Below are 22386 nucleotides of genomic sequence, written 5' to 3'. Positions count from 1 at the left end.
GGACAGCACTTCTTTCAAAATCAGCTCTTTTTAGAGCTACTATAAATGACGAGGGAAACTCCAGGTTCGAGGATTCACAGTTTAAAAAGGCTGCAGGGATATTTTGACCGAAGGCCCAACGATTGCAGAAATTCACAGGCGAATTGGCTATAAAAGTCGGTACCCTTACTCCGCCGCGGTAATTAGCACCGCGTCACGCTGCTACCTGCGCCACCTTCTTTAGCTACTAATAAAACAATAAACGACACATAACCCAGTGGTATTGTTTAAAATACTATACACGTTTATAGTAAATACTTATATTTCGATAAAACAAGCCACAATTCCTTCCTACGCACGGCAGATGCAAGACTATCTTCCATAATGCATAATTATTGTTAAATGGCAAAAAAAAAAAAAATCCTGAAACATGTAAACCCTAATTTTGATCAAAGATCACACACCCAAGTTTACATTAAAATGAACTAACAATAAATAAGAGAAACTGCAAAAAAAAATCAAATTTTCAATATATTGTTTAAACAAAAGACTTTTGTTAAATTTTTCTTGCGCGACTACATTTCTCATTGAAAAACACACAATTTAAAAAAAAATTCAAATTTTTTCGACCTCTGGTTTCCGAGATATTTCAAAAAATATGGTTTTGACCCCCAACTTTGAGGGCTGTTTTCACCCCTTCAAAGTGGATGGTTGCCGATAAAAAAAAATACGTGTCAAATATTTTTCAAAGAACTATATGTCACATAAGTTTCATCAAAATCGGAAATTCGCACTTGAATATGTTCCCTTGTAAGTAAAAGACACAAGGCGACACCAGAACAACGATGTCAAGTAGAAATGCATCGTAAAGCTGGAAAAAAATTCCGAGAGATAACTGAAGAGCTACAGATATCTGTAATGGTTTGCTGTCTAGCAATTCAACATATGGGAACTATAGATAATTGTTGGGACGAATAGTAGTAGTTCTATAGTAGTACTAGAACTATAGTAGTAGTTCGCTATGCGCCCGCAGGAGCGCATCCTTGTTCCGGCATGCATGGGTGTGCGGAAATCACATGCCAAGTACGATGTAGACATAACCTAACAGCAAATTGTATACAGAGTCCATTTCTTCAAAATAAATCTGATTTCTCGTCTTCAAGGTTTCTTCAAGGTTATGGGGTTGTAGGTCATCGAACTCATCTCGGCGCCAACTACCACATCGCGTTACAAAAAGTACATGTTAATCTGCAAAATAATGCGATGGCCTTGTATAAATCGTTAAAATAACCTTCCGGGGATTGTTTACCACCATTAGATGCACGCCTTAAAACCAAGTATATCCTATTGAGTCATTTTTTTCTTCCTTTCAATATTAGCGAAAATAATTTCGGTGCTCGAGTTAAAATTAACACCCTGTGTATAAGCTTGTGTTCGGTCATACGCGTATTCATTCAACTCACCTTTCCACCTTCGGGGCATAACGCTAATAGTTCTCGCAAAAATAGAACAACAAAAACGGATGCTGGAACCGATCACATTATTCGTCGATTATCTTGATGAAAATAAATCTTGATAAAAACTGTTAGGGTGAGAACTGTCCGTCGTCGATGAAATGAATTTCTTCACTGGGAGTGTAAACGAAGCAAAATCTTTACGTTCGACCCGAGGCTTCCCGACGAAATCAGTGGAACTGGGAATCACGAATAAAACGTCGTTCCGTTGAATTCTTTATTGGATAGATCAAGGAGCCCGCGTGACAGTTGCCAGTCCCGTGGGGAACAGTTTTATTTTTGCGTCGACCAGGTTCGAAGCTAATGCTCCTCTGGGAGGGGGGGGGGTGAACGTTACTGTCGGCTCTTTTAGATTTAAATTAGATTGAACGCGGCTCGAGGAGACGGCACACGATCGGAGGATCCCCCGGCCGCGTCAAAGACACGCCCGCTTGCCCTGCTTTCATCTGCATATTTTTCATTTTTGAATTTTCCTTGCTCGCGGCTCGGCGCCTCCCTCGCCTCGGCCGCGACGGTACTTCCCTGTCGCTCGTTCGCTATTTCAGCCTGTTCCACCTGTCCTTTCGCTCGCCGAAGCACAAGGCGGCGAGATGATTGCGCTCAATGTTTTCTCTCGCGACCAAGTCGGGGGAAATCACTTGACAATTTCGGGACAGGTACGTAAACACGAAACGAGAGTGGAGCGCGTAAGAGGACAACGTCGTCGCGTCGTCGGGGAATCGCTCACGGTGAACGCGGGGGAAATGTGGGCGTAACAGAGGGAAAGAAAATGTTCAATGATTTGAATTTCTATTGTCGCTCTGAATTTTCGATTTCGAATTGAATTGGTAATTTTTTTTTTTTGCATACAGGGGGTGTTCGCGGTAAATTGGACCAGCGTTTTTATTAGCGAATCTAATGAAAGTTGAAGTAGAAAAGTATAAACTGTCTTCGAAATGTTTGCCAAACGACTAAATGAAAAATGTATCCTCTATATATATGGAAAAGACCAAGAAAAGGTTCGACGATTCATTAATCGAATGTATTTATGTATGAATGTATTTATTATGTATTTCTCAATACACGTGTATATCACGATGTACGATAAATTCCTTTGGTAAAACTGCATATCAGGAGGAAATTGATATTATTAACCATATAACAATAATTTTTATGCTTTTCTTTTAATAATTTGTTAATTTTCTAAAAATTTATTAATTTTATTGTTAAATTTCATTTTTTGTGAATAATTACCATTACATGTACATTAGTAACCAAATTTAGATTTTTGTAAACAATTTTCCCATGTGCCGCCCTGTGTAGAGTGCCAAAAATCGAATACTATTACCTTAATTGTAGATGAGTGTTGCAATAATAATTCTGTATATCGGAAAATGCTCACCAAGGTATATGCATTCTTTTTACATTTACTAAATTATATTTATTTTTTGTATAAATTTTCAACGGTAGTTTTATTTATTACTTGCATGTAAAACTTCAAATTAACATATAACAAAAACGGCAAAATTCGTACATTTTCGGATATATAATTTGTTATAGTTTAAGAGTTTTATAGTTTTCTTTTGCAACTAACTGCTACAATTAACTTTATAAACCTTTTAAGAAGTGCCCATACCTTTTCTGTAGGATCTATTGTGGAAAATTTGTTAATTTCTTTTTAAATTTATTAGTTGTATTATTAAATTTCATTTTCTGTGAATAATTACCTATATATACACATTAGAAACCAAATTTAGAGAAGTGCGTTGTGTTTGGCAATTTGTCCGCACTGTGGCGTCGAAGCGAAACGTCGTGAACCAGGTACGTTTGCGTGGAGAAAATTCAGCACACTTCACTTTCAATGAAAATTTTAGGCCAAACAGTCGAGAGCGACTGAAAGAGAATTTCCGAAATGCAGTCGAACATGTTGGGGCTTGTTAAGCCGTTCTCATTTGTAAAGTGCAGTATATTAATTACAAACGAGCGAAAAGGAAAGAAAAAACAAGAACCTCCGCTACTGATCGATATTGGCGCAACGTCGGATATTTCGGAGTAGAAAAAGAGAGAAACGCGCGTGAGATATAATTAGAAGTGCAGATCGTGATGCACATGGGAAGATAATTATTTTCGGTTATGCTGATTTCGATCTCTTTTCCTACGTTATTTAACAACTAACTTTAACCGTTTAACTGAAGATGACTAGCTAACTCGTTACATATTTGTGTTTACCTCTTACCTCTTCCCAACTTACTTCTTCCCAATTCAACAAATAATTTTTTGACTTTACTACGTTGTAATATCCATATTAGTTACTATACTACTATAGTACCATATTTCCGTTGTTTGTGGCAAAATTTTTTTCAAGTTATATCTGCCTATATCTTCATGATTAAAAAGTCGAAAGATTTTATTATTATTAATTAAAATTAAAGAGGTTGAAAGGGTTATTTGCGATCGTTACTATTATTTTACTCAGAAGGCATTATCGTTCTTTTATTACTGATTAAACAAGATTAAACATCGCTAATCACTTGACTAAACAAACTTGCATAGTAAATATACCTTCTCGTTCAATTCCAATTTTTGTAAAATTGTGGACAAATTTTCGGGAAAGTCTGCAGTTTAATATTCAATTTCCAGTAGTCTCTGCATTATTAAGGCTTCCTTTGAGCATTTCCACGAGACTAAAAAAATCTAAATTATGGAAGTACAACATGGTTTCATTTGATTGGTCCGACTAAGGATTGTACCAATTCTGCTTGTGCCACTCGAATGGCTCTTGTCCTAATTATGTCACAGATGAGGTTCGTTCTACACACCGGGACAGTAACGAACCGTCTGATTCAGAAAGTCTGTTCCACTAAAGTGACCGCGCAACGGGTACACTCATTCTACTTGCCTGTGCTAAGGATGAAGCAATTTCTAATAGTTTCAAACTGATCTTATCGCAACAAATTTACACAGCTGTAAAACTAATATCATTTGTCTGCAGTGTTAGATAAAATAGTACTCGAAATAATAAATAAAAATATTTTATTTCTGGGCCTTTATTAATGGAAATGCCACTTGAAATATTTATTTGACAGATAAAATACCTGCAGTCTTGATCTAAGCCCAATCCTCGGGTCCGTGCTGTGACATAGATCGTGTAGGGCTACTATTTTCTTGTGACCCCACCGAACGTAGAAAAGGACAGTCAATTAAACCACTATATACAGTACGAAATACATCGTGTTTAGGGTCATTTTAATCAGGAAAATGCCACAAATAAGTTGGTGAAAGTCCTGTAAACAAATAATGAAAAATAAAGAAGCTTTGTAATTAGATTAGTAGTGGTTTACACCGATATACGAGGCAGCTCGAGCTTCTTGGCGCCTCGCGAAGTATGCGCACCAGTGGAGGGGATAGGAAAACTGACTAAAATCGTGTAGCTCCGTTCGGCTTAGATCAAGACCTTACTGTATTTGTATGGTTTATGTTTTGTGTACGCATTTCATGCATGAACGAAATTCTCGCCAGGGTAGCCGTGCATATTAAATATTGATATAGTGTAAGAAATTATGTGAAAAGTTCTTTCAAATTACATTTTCTTTATTGCTCTTATCGAACGAGGGATTGATAAATTGTTTTTAGAATCTTGGCGTAGTAATCTACTTAATAATTTTTCCAAAGTGATTGTTATTTTGGCGTTCTGTTTGCCAAAATTCTGTCATTGTACGACACGTTCATTGTAACTCGAAAATTAATCTTATAACAAACTTTCAATGTAACTGTATATTTTTTGCTTGAATAGTCACTAGTGTAGTAATTGTTTGTTAAAAAAATTCTGTCCTTACATAGTAGGACGTCTATTGTAGGTCGAAAATAGATTTTCTAATAGAGATTTAATATAACTTTATGCCATTTGTTTTAAACTTCGTGAATATGAAATTGAGTTCGTACATAGTTTTCAATGGCTTGTTCTGCATATTAATTGCATAGTTGTTAGAACAAAGATTCGCTCCGTTTTTGCGACGTAAAATGCGAATAGATTCGCGAGATTTCATACAGTGAGCAGTCGATACTTATAACTTTCAGTACACATATCTTTAATTTCTTCTTCTGTGAATGCTACAGTCGATAAATACCTATTTACTGTAACAATGGATGAAACGTAATTGGCTTTTCAGGGTTCAAGAAACCGATGGTTCCTTTTTTGAAAGTTTCACCACGTTATCTTGGAAACAACAGAATCGAAGACTGGTGGTCCTTCAAGAATTAGAAGCTAGGTCGAAGGAACCTCCACCGCCGTCCAGTGACAGCAGTTTGACTTCTGTTCATTATGGTTTCACCAATAAAGAGGTAGGTGTGCTCTAATCATTTAAAAAGTTGACTGCCGAATCACTTTCCCAAAATAACCTCACAAAGTCAAACTGACTTAACTACCACATTCGCTACCAGCAGTTGTTTTGTTGCCCACAGGTCATCGATCACTTTTTGACGTCAGCAACGGGGATTTTTTTCTAAATGAAATATGTTGTGTAGTCCATGTGAAATTAGGGCAGGAGGAGGGTTAGAGTCATCATTTTATCTGTTTAGAATTTGTTTAAAAATGACAGACCTTCGAAGTTTGCAATTTTTGTCCATTTTAGCGAAAATGAGCTGCATTTGGGCAAAATTTGCAAACTTCGAAGGCCTCTAATTTAAAAAAAATTCTAAACTGGCAAAATGATGACTTATACCCCCCCCCTACTTTCACATGGACTACAACATATTTCATTTAGAACAAAATCGCCGATGGTGACGTCAAAAAGTGACGTGGCATGGTATGACCTCACTTCCATTGTCAAAATATTTTAGTAAATGCAACGTACCTCCTTGCATACAGTGGATCCAAAAAGTATTTGAACACTCAATTTCCGAGTTGCGAATAATGCTATACATTGAATCATCTAGAAGAACGTCGAAACTTTTTTTGTGAAAATTGTTGTGCTATTTTGCGAAGCAAAATTACCACGGTTTAAATCACAGGTATTCTCCGAGAGTGGAAGATGTAGTGTTCAAATACTTTTTGGACCTACTGTACGATCTATTAACATTGAAAATATTTTATTTTTCAACAGCACTGCGCAAGAGTTCAGATTCTGGCGAAAATCGACTGCAATTTTCGCCGCGTTTTTTAATTTCATCTTTAGCGATGAATGGTCTTTAAGCGTGAACAATCTCTTAATGAAGGGAGGTAGAGAGAAAGATAGAGATAGAGAGAGAGAGAGAGAGAGAGAGAGAGAGAGGGAGAGAGAGAGAGGGAGACAGGTTAAAAAATCGAAAGCAAAGTGCAGAGCGTGAAGTACGAAAAGAGTAATTCTAGTTCGTGTTTAGACCGCTGCTGCATTCACGCTTTAGTAATTCTGAAAGTTGGCTACACCGGAACACAAAAAGTGCAAGTTTCCGGGTTTTACCGACTCGCACAGCACGCTTGCCCTAGTAAATGCAAAACTTTGTTACCAGCGAGCATCAATTAAAATAAAACATACGCGGTTAAGTGCGATTGAATGTAATTGTACCTGTGCTATGACGAATTGACCTTTTATCTTCACAGTTAGCCGCGAAAGCACAGCAATCTACTGTAACGTACACTCCGTAACATTGAAATCAGATTATTTTTTAGTGATTGTATTCTCTCTGATAAGTATATGTTTAGAGTAATCAACTATAAATCTATAAATATATTATTTTATTGAATAACAAAATTAATATAAAATAATATACTTGTTAATCTATCTTTACAGTTAAAACATTTTCTTGCCTCGACAGTCACTACGCCGGACTGCGAGAATCTTTACGAGACATAAAAATTGTCTAAGTTAATTGTAAGAGACAGTAGTTAAATACAAATGTCTTCCTTCTCTTAATAATTTCAATTTGTCGAAAATATTACAAGAAAACACAAATGTCTGAATGTCTGTCATTTGTTCACACAAATGTGTGAAAATACAAATGTCTTTCTTCCCTTAATAATTTCAATTTGTCGAAAATATTACAAGAACATTCTTCAATTCATATTACGTTTTCACAATTTTATACTTTTCTATTTATTTGTGTCATAAATGCATAAAATCCACAGTCATTAGAATTACCATTTAACAATTAGACGTATGCCGGGCGTGTATTAATGTGCTGTCGCCTATTCAGCTGCGGACTGTAGCATTTTCTACGAAAATACTGAACTAATTTAAAATATTTTTTGTAGAACTAATTGATTGTTTAATTTTCTACATTGACACATTGAACTTTGTACAGTCTAGATTATAGTAGTTTGTAATGTCCTACAACTGTTAATAACTTGGGTAACATTAACTCCTTTAGGTAAAGTACGCGGACGGAGAATAATGTTGGAAATCATATTTGATGGATAGTTTTCATTAAGTGTGAAATTGGAGTGCAGTAGTGTCGTTTGGCGACACTAGTTTAGAATTACCTTCGCGCTGGCAGACAAATTTTATTTGTGTCGACGCGTGTGGATCCTTGAAAACATTTTTGCCTCTATTTCTCATTTTTGAGGAGGCAAAGCGCCTCCTATGTTCATTATGTTCGCCGCGAGAACGTTCATTAGTATCACCGTTAAATTTCTCGCGAGCATATTACTCGTCTCATGCAACACCGTCATTTTGTCATTCAGCGGGACGCGTACGTTACGCCATCGTAGATTGCACGCGGTCCGCCAATCCGCGGTCACTTGAAATATTATGTGCGCTGGTCAGTGGGATTCGTGCTACGTTTTAATCGAAACGAGAGACAGTTGTTCTAATGATTCTGCCTGTTCGCCGTTCGTTCAGTTGTGGACACTCTGAACTAGACATTTTTTGATTCCAGTATATGTGAAAGCTTCGAAACCGGAATGTCATTTGTATCGTGTAGGAACACTATTCCTATAGTTCTTACAATGTGACGAACAATTTATCTCTTAACTATGCCGAATGGGGCACCAAATATTACCGCCTCGATTTACGTCATTATTATTATTATTATGAGACTGTGGTTCTTTACGCATTTATGGCTTCTGACAATTTAAAAGAAATGCTATAATATAAGATTCCACAGAATTTAATACGATTTTTATTTATTTCAGATCTACAAAGGTCACTAACACTGAAAATTAGATTTTATTTGTTTCCGCTTTCCTAAAATTTGCCTACATACATTGAAAATTCCATAAACATCCGCAGTCTAATTATTATTCACAGAGAGAAATGTTTGGATGGAGATTAAATGGTTTCAAGAGATGAACATACTGGTATTATTAGTTTTTTTTTAGGTAGACTTATGAAGGTCAAAGACTTACGAAGGTCATCTTTGCTTTCTTAAGTGGAATCATCTATTCTCTTATGCACCAATCGATGCGGTTTTTTATTCTCTGTGAAAAAATTATTAACCTACGTATGTCGAAAAATGATTAGTTTAGCAGATACTTTGATATAATGAACACGTTTTCTTAGCATCATTCAAATTAAAATATATGCTGAACCTATCATTTTTCGACATGCATGGATTAATACTTTTTGTAGAGAATAAAAAATTACATCAATTGGTAAATAAAAAAATATACGGTTCACAGTTGAAGGTTCACACAAAGAAGGTCACAGTTGACCTTCATGTATCCTTGACGCGTCCACCTACAAGAAAACTAATAATACCAGTATGTTAATCTCTTGAAACCATTTAAATCCCAAACATTTCTCGCTGTGAATAATAATAGTAATGACGTAAAGCAAGGTCAATGCCCCACTCCACATAAAGATTTAATGTATTAATTATAACCAAGATACGCTATAAGTGCAACATTTATTACTTCATTTATTTGCGCAAAAGTATATAGCGATGTACCGGTTTCAGTATTAATGCCTTTCATTTCATTTCTCATAACATTAATGAATGATAGTAGCTCCAAGATTGCTTTCCACTGGCATTTTTTTTTACAGATGGCCAAGCAATTAGAAATTAATTAATACCGGATCAGGGGTGGAAGGTACTCTAGCAACGAAACCAATCCGTTTGATAATCCTCGCGTAATCAAACAGAGGTATTAAACTTCTTAAGCCAGAGGCAAGGTCTATCTGTTCTACTTATCTGCACCGACGTCAATCTAACTTATCTACGTAATGGCTAATAACTACACAACAGATCTTGCAATGAATTACCAATGTTTGTCTTCGCAATGTGTACTTCGCGGAATTAATTAAGAATAAATAGAATACGCGTATTGGATTTTTAATAACATACAAGAGAATATTGTTTTTCATTATTTCCGTATTGAGTAAATGCGGCTACATACGTACCATTTTCATTGAAATTAAAAAGTAAAAGTCGATATCTCGTCGGAGCGAAATGAAGTTATGAACAATAATACATTCTCGTGGCGCATAAAACATTCGAAAGCTGAATTTTCCGTATAGCACCGTCTGTTCACGCTCAAATGGTTGAAACATATGGCAACTCCGACATGTATTTTATGTATTTTAAAGCTGCATACGTTTTTCTACCTACCTGGTTGACCAACATTAAATCTTGTCGTAATTCCAACTGTACTGGTCCACTTTTTCCACGCGTTCTTAACTTTTTATCGTCTTTTTTTCACCAATGTTACCTGCTAATATGGAACGAAAATATCAGTGGTAAAAAGAGAAATAAATTACCACCTGCAAAATGCGTACTTCCACTCTCTGACAAACTTTTTCATGTAATCTACGCCACAGAATTTAGTGAAGCTTTTCTAATTAGAACGAAAGGATAACTGCAAAATGTCATCAATTTGTAAACAATTAAGATTTTTAATTTATTTTGTTACAGACAGTAACCGTGTTCATACTGATTAATAATATACTTCCTCATTTTTTGTTTTCCATCAGCAGAAGGACCGTTTCCCAACACATGTTTTCCAAAACATAGGTCTATAAAGAATATTTAAACCATGTAATTTCGATCTTTTTTACTTAAAAAAAAAATATATAACTTATGTACTTCAAAACCCCCATAAATATTTGTGTAAAATCTTAATACAAACAGTTGAATGGTTCTTTTGAAATAAAATTCCTAAACATTGGTCGAACAACGGCCTCAAAAATCAAATATGTACCTTGTTAAGTCGGAATTAATTTCTAGAGTTTTTAAACATTAAGCGTGTTCTGTAGACTGATTTGTGCACTTAAACGTATTGTTTCAGTTGGAGCAATTATATATAGAAGTTCTGTACACGATCGCCAACACGGTAGGCGCCAACACAGGACAGTATGCCCATTACAAAGAGGACCTTTACATGTACGCCCAAGAAGCGTTTAGAGTACCACAAGATCAACATCGGCGATACCTAAATATTGCTTCTGAAGAGAAGGTATTTGCTCACAGTGTTCTTATTATTTTCTGAATTTGATGTCGTTGGTCAAATTTAATTAGGAATATGAGAGGCAGATAAGAGTTAATAGCGACTGAGCTTATACGGTTCATCTAATCTACGATAAACCCTACTGTCAGTCACTATTCATCTGACCCAGAACTATCCTGTTCTAATTGTCTAACTGAAATAGCCATAGTCCACCTGTCCAATCATGGATTACAACTATGCGGTTTATCTAGTCAAGAACAGGATCAAAGACTATTTATAGGATACATGACTGAATTTGAATACATTGTCAGATCGAGAGTAGTCGAGTATTATTACTCCACGTTTTTATTATTGTACTTTCACATTGCCCTATTGATTACAGCTGAAACAAATATAATTTTGAAAATATACAGTCACATACAAAAGTATTGACACGGCCAGCTTTCAATTATATACAAATTGAAGGAGTAAAATGATATTCGAATAATTTCCCCGAAAATAATAATTATTATGTCTACATGTTGCATGCGAATAATCACAAAGTAAAGGAAAACAACAGAAACAAAAGTATTGGCATATTTGTAAACAGACTGCGAATTTTTACAGAAAAAGATTATTTAATTTATAAAAGAAATCCCATTCTTTCCTTAATAATTTTAATGAGTCGAGAGTAATACACCGAAATCCAATACCATTGTTTCAGTAAAAATGGTTCAAAATGCATATTTTTTTATTTACCTTCATTGTATGATTAGTATTCTATAGGTATTCTAGAATTATAAACATAACATTTATAATTCTTAAAGAAATTAACCAAAGACCATTCCGGTCCTTATTTACAATTGTATAATTAAATGCTACCTGTGTCAATACTTTTGTCCATGACTGTTAACATATAGAAATATCCAGATCGTGTTTAACTTAACAAATCTGATCAGAATTATTTGAATAGAATAAATTGAAGTTTAAATCGGTTTTATATTAGCTCAGAATCGAGTTAATTTAGCCGCGCGTATTTTGCACAAAGAACGTCCAATTAATGTTATGTAGGCTATTATTCAGAGTCATTACACGTAAAATCATAATTCCGCTTCGTTGAATTCTTTTCATATTTCCTACTGGAAATCTACAATGTATACAATAAAATATCAATAACTATAAACTATAGAAAGTTTCACAGAATGTGAATTTTTTCACAACTAGTTTGACATTTGTTCCAGCCCCCAATTGTTGTTTTGAGCGTTGTGGTTGTTGAAGCCGAAGGATTGGAAGCCAAGGACGCAAACGGTAAGAATTCTCTTTATCATTATCGCGCTCGTAACCGTCCACTTTCGAGAGATATCGATACGAGATTCATCCAGTTGACAGGAACGTAGATGAATTTTCTATTGGATTACACACATAATCCTGCCAGGGTCACCGATGTCATAAACTTAATGAGAGATGAACCGATTCAACGACAATTGAAACAATTAAATTGAATAGTTCACGTAGAAAACTAGATATCTACATGAGATTAATTAATTCTTGTGCACGTTTGAATAGTAATTAAACAACTGACACGTAATAGTATGTATTCAGTAAATACGAAAAACGATACAGGACTGGACATATGGAATGATAAACACTGTATTGATTATGCGACAGACAGTATTGAAACTGTGCTCTGATAACATTGATACAGATAGGTTTGTAATTGATACACTTGCATCAATTCATGATCTAACACGTTTACAAATGACTTGAGGTCTCGATGTTAATTATAATCAAGCTACAAATTAATAAGTACATTATATGTCCAATATTTTCAATCACATGAATGTCCAGGATTGTCGACAATAATACAAGTTTTTAAGATTATATTCATTATTTTCATATCAGAGTATAGTAATACATTTATAGTTCATTTTTTGAATTCGTGTCACAGTAAAAATTCGCATATACGTTCTCTTAACAACATATAAATAGATACCGTGATGTATCTTGTCTGTTATTTAAAATAAAGATAACCGATAAGAAACACACATTATTGTGACAATGAAGATAAACAGTTGTGATATGACAAAAGTAATTAGCTACTAAATATTAAAAATTTATGATTGTAAATTAACATTTGATATAAGAAATATACAAGTTGTTCCCTTGTACGTAAATAATTTTCCGTTTTAGAAATGACTGTCCAACATATAATACCCACGTTAAATTCTTGAGATAAATGGAAATTTTTTCTCAGTATTTAATAAAACACGGTTCAAAGGGTGTAGCCAGATAGGGAGGTCAAAAGTGCCCCTAAATTGAATTTGCAATAGGTCGTTCGTTAGTTTATCCGAAGAAAATACTTTGTGCCAATTTTCAACCCTACATATCAACATGAGGGGTAGTAATGGGTTGACAAAGAAAATCAGATTTTCCGTAATTTCTCTTATCCTTTTCAATTGAAAATTCTGAAAAATTCGGCAGATTTTAGCTATTAGAATGCACATCTGTGAATTTTTTTCAGAATTTTTAGCTTCAAAACAGAATTTTAAAAAGTTAAAAATATGTTTAAATGCCGATTTCTTGTAGAAGTTACGAGATACCAAGTTGATATTTTTAAAGTTTTAGCAACCCGTTATGGTTGTTAACATATCATTTTTTCAGATTTTTCAAAGTGGGGGCATAATAGAACTGTTAATTAATTATAATTACATTACATTGCGATTACATTACATTACATACGACTTACATTGAACTATTTAAATTTGAAGTTTGTAGGGATACTAGAGACTTCAGGGGTATCAGAGGTTCGAATAATCGAGGTCTTACTGTATCTAATTCCGGCCCTCAGAAGGGGATAGTTTTCACAAGTATCGTGCACATCTCTCCCACGCGTACCGAAACATTACTGTAGAATGGAATGATCTGTATTGCCCGCAGGATTCAGCGATCCTTACTGTATGCTGGGAATTCAGCCTGGTAGTACAGCAAGTGTGCCGTCAAGTCCTCAGACAAATTTAACAGCACACTCGCCCCACACACCCCCCGCCTCGCCACGGCAAGCAACCCGGGCCCTTTCCGACGGTGGTGAAACCGAAAACTCGCAGCACGAGAAACTGCGAAAGCACCATAGGTAAGTCGAGGCAGCGATGCTTCCGTTTGCACAGCCAACGATCGATTACCCCCGGTTAACCGAACGTTGAAGGTCTTAAAACTTAAAACTCCGACCCCCCGAAAGTTTTCAAATTTAAGGTAGCTCGAACAGTATAAAATAGACCCATGAACTTCTCGAACTTTCGAAGGTTTAATTCGCTAATCGTGCGCTATCGAACCTCATCTGTCGGGCTGTAAGTTATACGTCACTTTGTCGAAGTGTTCAATAATTATTACGCTCAGAGATGGTAATTCATATTATACATAATATACATGTACGAATGGCGAGCATTAATAGTGGAATTCCGATTATAGTCGAATTAAATTTGATCGACTCTAAAAAATTTAATACGTTCTAGGATTATAGATCTCGTCCCCAGATATGTAATGGGTTACTGTACAACAGTTAGCTAAATAATAAATTAACCCTGTGACCTGTTAACTGTGTACATTAGTGAAAATTAAATAAAAGCCTGTGCGTGCTCTGTGAAACATTCGAAGGTTTACTTACTTATCTGTAATTTAAAAAATGGTTGCAAAAGAATTTCTTACAATTAAATATTTCATGCGTAATAGAAATACTGACTTATTTCCCTCCTACGGCTCTCGAGAAGTAATTCATATAATATATATTCAAGATTTTACAATAGCTTAGAATGTACACAATTCAAATTAAAATAACCACATTCATACTCATCAATACACAACTTCGCTTTTTTATTTCGGATCAGTAGAAAGGCCAGAATCACGACAACCGTCGACCCATGTTTTCCAAAACATACTCTATAAAGACACACACAACTTATGTAATTTTTATTATTTTTTCTTTAAATAAATCACACATGTACTTCGAATACCAATAAATATGTGTGTAAAATCCCAATGCGAAAGAGTGGATAGTTTCTCTGAAAAAAATTCCTGAAAATTCGTGTAAAAACGGCCTCGAAAACTAGAATACCCCCTTAAGTTGAGCATCGAAGGAAAAACTACAAAACATATCAAAAGGCATGACAAAGTGATTTTTCTACATGATTTTTTTACATGAAATTTTCTATTGCAGACTCCACTTATACTTTGAATAAAATATCTTCTATTTTTCCTATTCAAACAAAGGGCTTTTGCTTGCCAAAAGAACGGCAGAAAATTCTCCAAGTTCCTAATACGAAAAGGTCTTGTCCAAATAGAAATAGATAATATTATCGACGTTTGCACCGGCTATGGACAAAAATATTCTGAAGGATGTACGTTAGCGGTCTACTATAAGACTATCGCAGCAGAGATCGCACGATGTGTGTCCTAGTGTGCTTGCTATCTCAACCCTCGAACGGCGTTGCGTGTATCTATTTTGACCTAGATTCGCAAGGGATCTACCTAACTGTCTTAGATCAAAATGACGATATTTGAGCCGACGCGACGGTCGTTTATATCAGGTATCACAAGAAGATCGACGTGTCCCGAAGAAGCGCATAGCAAAATGTATTTACATTGAGAGACGAGCGGGGGTGCGAACGAAACTAGCTATAGCGAACTCCGTCAACCAGACTCGCCAGATCAGGGGAGTTGACCCGAATCGAGGGGAAAAGGTTACCCTCTCTCTGCCAGTACCGGATTAGTCACGTGACATTGCGACACATGCACGAGAGAGATGGAACGCGTCACGTGACCGGATCGTGGCGAAAGCGTGAGAGAATAGTGATCGTAGAAGGGGAAGGTAGAGTGGAGAGACAAGTCTTAATGTGGCGAGCTTTCGTGTGGAGGCGTATCATAAATTACTTGAATGTATCTCTCGAGAATAATTTTCACATGGACACGTTATATGGCAGTGTTTAACTGTTTGACAAAGCCCTATTATTTCACGGTTTCATTTGTCGAATTAACTTCGTGTCAATATTCCACGAGCGTGCACTATTGTTTTACGGAGATTCGTATTTATTGAAGGGAACTTACGTAGCACACTGGTATCCAATGACTTAATTAGTTACCCGAATTCGTTGAGAGCTGAGAGTTTAACTTTTCATGAAGTAATTTCAGATATGTTTCTTGGTTAGAATTTCACAGTGAGAAGCAACATTGAGGTAATAATCGAAGGGTTAATTTAATTTTTTAACCGACGACCACGAGTTAACTTGTAATTTCGGCTTGCTATCACCTATCGAAAAATGTTCATTTTCTTCTCAACTCAACAAATATTTTTTCACTTTATTGTGTCGTAATATCCATATTAGTGTAAACGATATCGTATTTACGTTGAAATTTTTGTTATGTCAATTTTATTTGTCCTACGTTACGTCTTCTACGTTAAATATTCACGATCGAAGAGTCACTCAATTAAAAGGTTAACACTTTAGTGGAAGCTTTAAAAATCTTCTTTTACATAATAATCCCAAACAAAATTATTAGATTACATTATCGAGAGTGACTTGTCGATACATGATTGAAATTGCTATTTATGTTAATAAATCTGTTAAAAAAATTCTCAGCCATGGACTTTGAAAAATCATGAAGTAATCACTGGTAAATAATGCGTTTCATGAATAGTAAAGCATCCGAGAAGCAAATATAGTGTTATGTCCACAAACGGGCAACTTTTTGTTGGTATTCTTTGATTTAAAAAAAAAATCGCTGCTCATTGTCGACAAGTTTCTTCGTGCTTTTGTTGCCTGCAACAAATATTGGCGGTTGCTGCCTGTTTCCGTTTGAAGCGGTTACAATTCAAAGAAAAAGAGAACACATGTAGGGAAGCATAGAAACAGAAATGAATGCTCCTCAGTGTGCACACATCAACCTACATCTATAATAAAATGTTTGGAACAGCAACATAGGATAAAAAGTATACCTGAATGTATTCAATGTAACTTATATTGTTTAAAAATTGACATTTTTTAATCATTTTATTTTTTGGAAAATTTTTGTGACATCTATCGATTACTGACTTTCTTCAAAAACATTTTATTTCGGACCTCTGGTCAAAAAACAAACTGTTACTTGCTTCAGTTTGTTGAAATAAAACTATCATTTGAAATTTCGTTTTCTATTAAAAGCATCAGGAGGCTCCGCGCCGTAACTTTGCTCCTAATTAATCGAACTCTCCGAAGCAATTTTCCGCGCCTAGGAGAGAACCTGTCATCTCTCGATTTGATAAGATCATTCCCCGGCTGGAATCGGACGGAGTTCACATTCTGGTAATTATCAACAGGGAAAAGTTTTCTCGCGTGATCGATTAATCCTATTACGTACATACGTACAGGAGGTAACTCGATCGATCAGCTGAAGACATTGGGGTGCGGTGCGGCGTTCCGCGTAACAGGAGGGACACGCGTTCTCCAGACGCCTCTCTCGCTCGACTGACATTTCCACAAAGCGTCGCGATAACAATGAGGTGTTGCCGGATACGGCAAGTTCTGTTTTCGACGCGAGGCGACGGTTCGCGGGCAGAATAAGGCCGCCGGGGTGCATTCAGAATCACGCGGTCCGCGGTTCTATCTCGCGGCCATTGTCTTCGGCAGCATCGGAGGCGGCGAGGCGATTAATTTTAGTCTTGCGCCGTGCGGGACCCGGCAATCGCAGTACGTGTGTCCACGTTCGACCACGTGCCAGTCAATCGTGTCGCGTTTTTGTCGTTTCCGGGCTCCCCCCGTCGATTCTGGCGAGCGGCCATGCCGAACACCGAGAAATTGGCCATCAAACAACTAGAAACTATGTAAGAACCACTCTCCCCGCGACAATATTCCACTAGAATCCAATGAACTGTCACTAGTGTTCCTGACTAGGTATTCACGTCGATAAAGTGGGCCCGAGTCGCTTGATAAAGAATTCGGTCTAGAGACATAGATTTGTCATGATATCAACAGTGATTTTCGTAGGCATTTGCCCTTGTCAAAATCCTAACTCCACTAACTATAACGAGTTCCTCACGCTAGTACGTCCTAATTGTGTCAGTGAAGCATATTCGTGTTACGTGTACACAGTTTATGTCTACAGTGAATTCTTTATATATGTCGCCGAGGCATGGCTGATAAATGTCGCCGAATTATCCCCACTATCGCGGGATATAGCCCGTGAAGGGCCCCAAAGCTCGAAAGACCTCAGTCGTCGAGGAGTGTAACATAATACCGGTCGGGTATATCGGTGTGAGACCAGGAGACCACTACTAATCCAATAACAAAACTTCTTTATTTTTCATTATTTTTTATGGAAATTTCACCAATATATTTGTGGAATTTTTCTGATTAAATTGATACCAAAGACGATATCGCATCGCTGTCCTCTTTTACGTTCGGCGCGGATCAAAGAGACTCCTGGACGATAAACGACATCAAGACCTGTGTTGCTGACATATATTGAGAATTTACTGTATTCAGTTAAGCGAAATGGGCCTGAGTCGCTTAACCCTTTACCTTACAATTGAATTCCAAAGTTTCAGGCTGGAACGTAACATTTCGTTTCGTCTGACATTCCAAATATTCCAATGGAAAGTAAAATTAGTTTGTGTTGCTGTGAAATCAATGTAAATTGGTTAGGTCGCATATTATATATGTTAATTTATGATGGAAGGTTAAAAATAAAAGGATTCAGCATACGAAACTCGTGATATCTCTGAGACGTCATTTTAATGCAAAGGGTTAAGAGAGATGTTGGCTTAGACAGGCTAGTCACGATTCACTACGATGACAAAATTCGTTCATATAGCCTCCATGCTTTTGTATAGTTACGAATTTAAGCAAGAATGTCCCGATTTCGCTGCCTCTAAGGAGTTTTTGCTGTAAGAATATTTTTTAATTGTGTCAATTGTGTGACATGTACAGAGTTTCTGCCGATTCAGTTAATTGAGGTGATAACCCATAACCGACAGACGTTGAAAGTGATTCATTGTGCGATCCGGACTGATATTCGGAACGATGAACTCTTATAAAATTTGGGGTTTAACGAACGAAGACTCTTCCGCTTGCAAAAATTGTTCTCTTGGGTATTTTCGCCTAAATCGACGGCACTCATTTGAGAATCTTCAATTTGAGAACCGTCGCCAAAATTTACATTATCATCTTTGAAAAATACTCCCTTTCAGTACAGAGAAGTTCCATAATCCATCGTTAATTTTATTATAAGATTTTTTTTCACGGTATACCGAGAGAAACTGGAGACGTGTTTTTTGTGACTAAAACCACCGTAGATTTAAAGATTGAAGCTTCCTCTTTACAGTGACATCTTAAAAATTTATGTACTATTTTCTGTCAGTCGTTTTATCGAGTTTTCAATAAAAGGCATGTCGCCAACTTTACGGTGGTACTAATTAGTCACACCATGAGGGCTTTACACGACTAATATTTTTCACAGTAATTTCGTTGGGAAGCCCCTGTAGTTTTGCGTTTATATCTCATATGGACAAAAAATGAATTCTTCTGAACACAAACCTGATTTTTAGGATGAGGAAATTTTCTCGTTGAACCTCGCGACGTTTATTCTCCCGGTAGTTTTTCAAGCAAACAGCTTGCTTCCCTCTGGATGAAAGGAGAAACGCCATTTCCTCAATTGTGACTATTATTTTCCCGAATTACTGAAGATTTTAACGATTCTACAAGAACCGGAAACCTTTTAATGCCTCCCTGCGGGTGTTTGCAAAAATGGAGTTAGGATAAGACAGAGCCTTATCTGTTCAAACGTTCCGACAAAGGCTTGCAGTAGAAGTGAAGCCACAATCCTCTGGGGGCAGGATCAATTTTCCGCTATCGATAGCCACCCTGGCGGAATCGTGGCCATTCACTTAGAAACTCGGCAAGGAAACTGTTCTGCTTAAGTATTTTTTCATCGCTGCAACCTCAACGGCATGGGACCCATTTGACGTCGTTGCGGATTCTTCCCAAAGATATAGGCGTCTGAAAAATTGTTGCTGAGTCGTTTGTAATATCGTCTACGTTTTCACCAGGGACTCGTTCTGTTGCTGCTGCAATCAAGCGTTTCCCTTTAGAAAAATGTCCAGCGTTTCTTACGCAGCTCGATCTAATCACAACGTCTTCGTCTGACAATCTCCTTGTCCGTATTTCCTTGTTGTAGTATGCTTAGCATTATGAGAATACAAGTAGAACCTCTGTTATATGAATTAATTGGGAGATGAAAGCATTCGTAGAAGATGTTTCATCGAATAGAAAAAATGCTAAAAAATTTCAAAAATGTTACACTTCCTTGAAATGGGTGATTTCTGAGGTCATTTGAAGTAACTTTTTCCTTTACGCAAATATTCTCCGCGGCTTCGTTAAGGAGTTATTAACGAAAAACACGGACCAATCAGGGCGCGACAAAAGCAGATGGACTCCGGAACAGCGGCAGGTCCCGCTGAGCGTGACGTTGGCATTGGTCGAGCCGGAATCTGGCCACTGTAATCGCGTTCTGATTGGTCCGTGTTTTTTTGTTAATAAATCCTTAACAAAGCCGCGGAGAACATTTTGTCACAGTAAAATGTTTCTTCGAATGACCTTAAGAATTACCCCTTTCAAAGAAATACAACATTTTTGTATACTTCTTAACAAAGGAGTACAAATAATACAGTATTGGAAATGAATACAGTTCTACCTATCCAATTATTTACCAATTAGTAATTAAATATATTTACTAATTATATACCCTTTTACCAATTATTAACAGTAGGATTACGGGCACTAAAAACGAATATTTTTTATTACTTTGTGAAAATAACAAAAATGTATTCATCCAAATTTTTAGTTATTTTTTAATAATATGTACCCAACTTTAGAATCTCGATAATTGTCAATTAAAAATATTAAAACCGGTTATATTGATAAGGCCCTGAGAAGACCCTGAAGAAGTCGCACAAGAAGTCTTTGCCAGTTTTGCAATCAGAGGCTATTGTTGCATAACGAGCGGCTGCCATTATACCTGGCAGGGCCATCCACAACAAACCTATTTCATGGGCGCTATAAATGTTGTTTGAATCCTACCCTTTTTCGATAAAATAATTATCTTAATTATCAATAATATATAAAATTATTCATTATCTCCAGAAAATTATTTCTCCACTAAAGTGAAGAGCATTCCGAAAATTGCTGTAAATATTCACATAATTATGGAAGTTATACGACTGATCGTAATTACCGTATTAAATCACAGGCTATACATACATGCGAACCATCGTTTCAGACTTTAAAGCTGCTTAACTGCTGCAGAACTGCGTTTTCCGGATGAATATGTGTACTTAAAATTTTACCCGAAAGTCCTCTACAGAGGAACTCGGATGTCGATATCGTATTATTATAAAATGACCGAGGAATGATTAACGACTATTTTTAATATGATATTCAATGAAATATAAAAATACAAATTTTTTGTATTACGGGGGCAGATGTTTTGTTCATCGATATTATAATAATTATTCTAATAAATTACAATAATATTAAGTAATGATTACAATTGAGCTTTTAATATATTGTTTATTTGTATTGTTTACGTAGACAATTCACGGTACAAACTTCGCTAATATTTCTTTATACCGTTGCTCCCACTTGTTCACGAATTCGTGAGAGTTATGCAGATATTTTGCTGCATTTCTAATGCTTATTTAGGGTTCTTCAGAGCGACAGCACATGAAGACCGTTTCAAATCGTTTAGTGTGAACGGTGTTCACCTCGAAATGATCTGAATTTCTCAGTGATTTCTATACTAAGAGAATTTGGGCTATTGCGTATCAAAAGAGACTTTGTATATGCTTTTATTAACACAGTCTCCGACTAATTGAGTATCAAGTACACTGTAAAATTCATTTAACCCTCCGTATGCTATGCCAGAGTCATTCGTGATCCATCGCGGTAGCGGCAGTGTCGCCAGAAGATGCCCATTTGGGTATCTGTTTCCTCTCCACCTTTTCCGCTTCCACTGTCCCATTCCACCACCATGAGCACACTCCAACGTCTCCCATTGAGGGGGCCGGCAGGCATTTGGCCTTGACTGTCACGCTATGTTACGCTGTGCCTTTCTTTCTAGACATTTTACGTCTTAAATAAGTAAGTAATCAATTAAAAATGCATACCACCGTGTTTCTACATGTCTTTGCTACGTCTGTCCAGAGCCTTCTTTTTTATACGAACACTAAATCTCTTGAAATTACGAGAATCTCTCTGCAATATACGTATATGAACTTGCAAGGGTCAAAATCTTGACAAATTGACGCTTCAATATTGCAATGAGCAGTTTAAAAGTGGTCACTTGTGTTTCCTAAAGGTCCAATCTACGTCTGTCCGGAGCCCAAATTGCGAATTTCTACCTCATCGTGGAGTAATGTGTAATATTCGGCAGAAAACTCGCTTTCTGAGGCAAGTATGACGTCACAAGATGGCTGCCGCAGAGAGATTCTCTTTAAGACCGTAGACTGGTCACGTGACGTGTCGCCTGGTGCCGCGCGCGACTAAGACGCTTGGC

At 36.5% G+C, this 22386-nt stretch overlaps 1 protein-coding gene across 2 annotated transcripts in view; it reads left to right on the top strand.

The window, feature by feature from the left end:
* Positions 1-22386, top strand: part of Unc-13-4a (BAI1 associated protein 3) — a 169870-nt gene that overhangs the window by 116834 nt on the left and 30650 nt on the right. For both annotated transcript variants that reach the window (XM_076789507.1, XM_076789506.1), the window contains exons 4-7: positions 5642-5813; positions 10672-10839; positions 12051-12117; positions 13747-13939. In XM_076789507.1, the coding sequence (XP_076645622.1) occupies positions 5642-5813; positions 10672-10839; positions 12051-12117; positions 13747-13939 (600 nt within the window). The remainder of the gene's footprint in view (positions 1-5641; positions 5814-10671; positions 10840-12050; positions 12118-13746; positions 13940-22386) is intronic.

The sequence above is a fragment of the Halictus rubicundus genome, chromosome 6, assembly GCF_050948215.1.
Source record: "Halictus rubicundus isolate RS-2024b chromosome 6, iyHalRubi1_principal, whole genome shotgun sequence".
Lineage (NCBI taxonomy): Eukaryota > Metazoa > Arthropoda > Insecta > Hymenoptera > Halictidae > Halictus > Halictus rubicundus.
The sequence above is the reverse complement of the archived record's forward strand: the minus strand, read 5'-3'. Positions and strand labels throughout refer to the sequence as shown.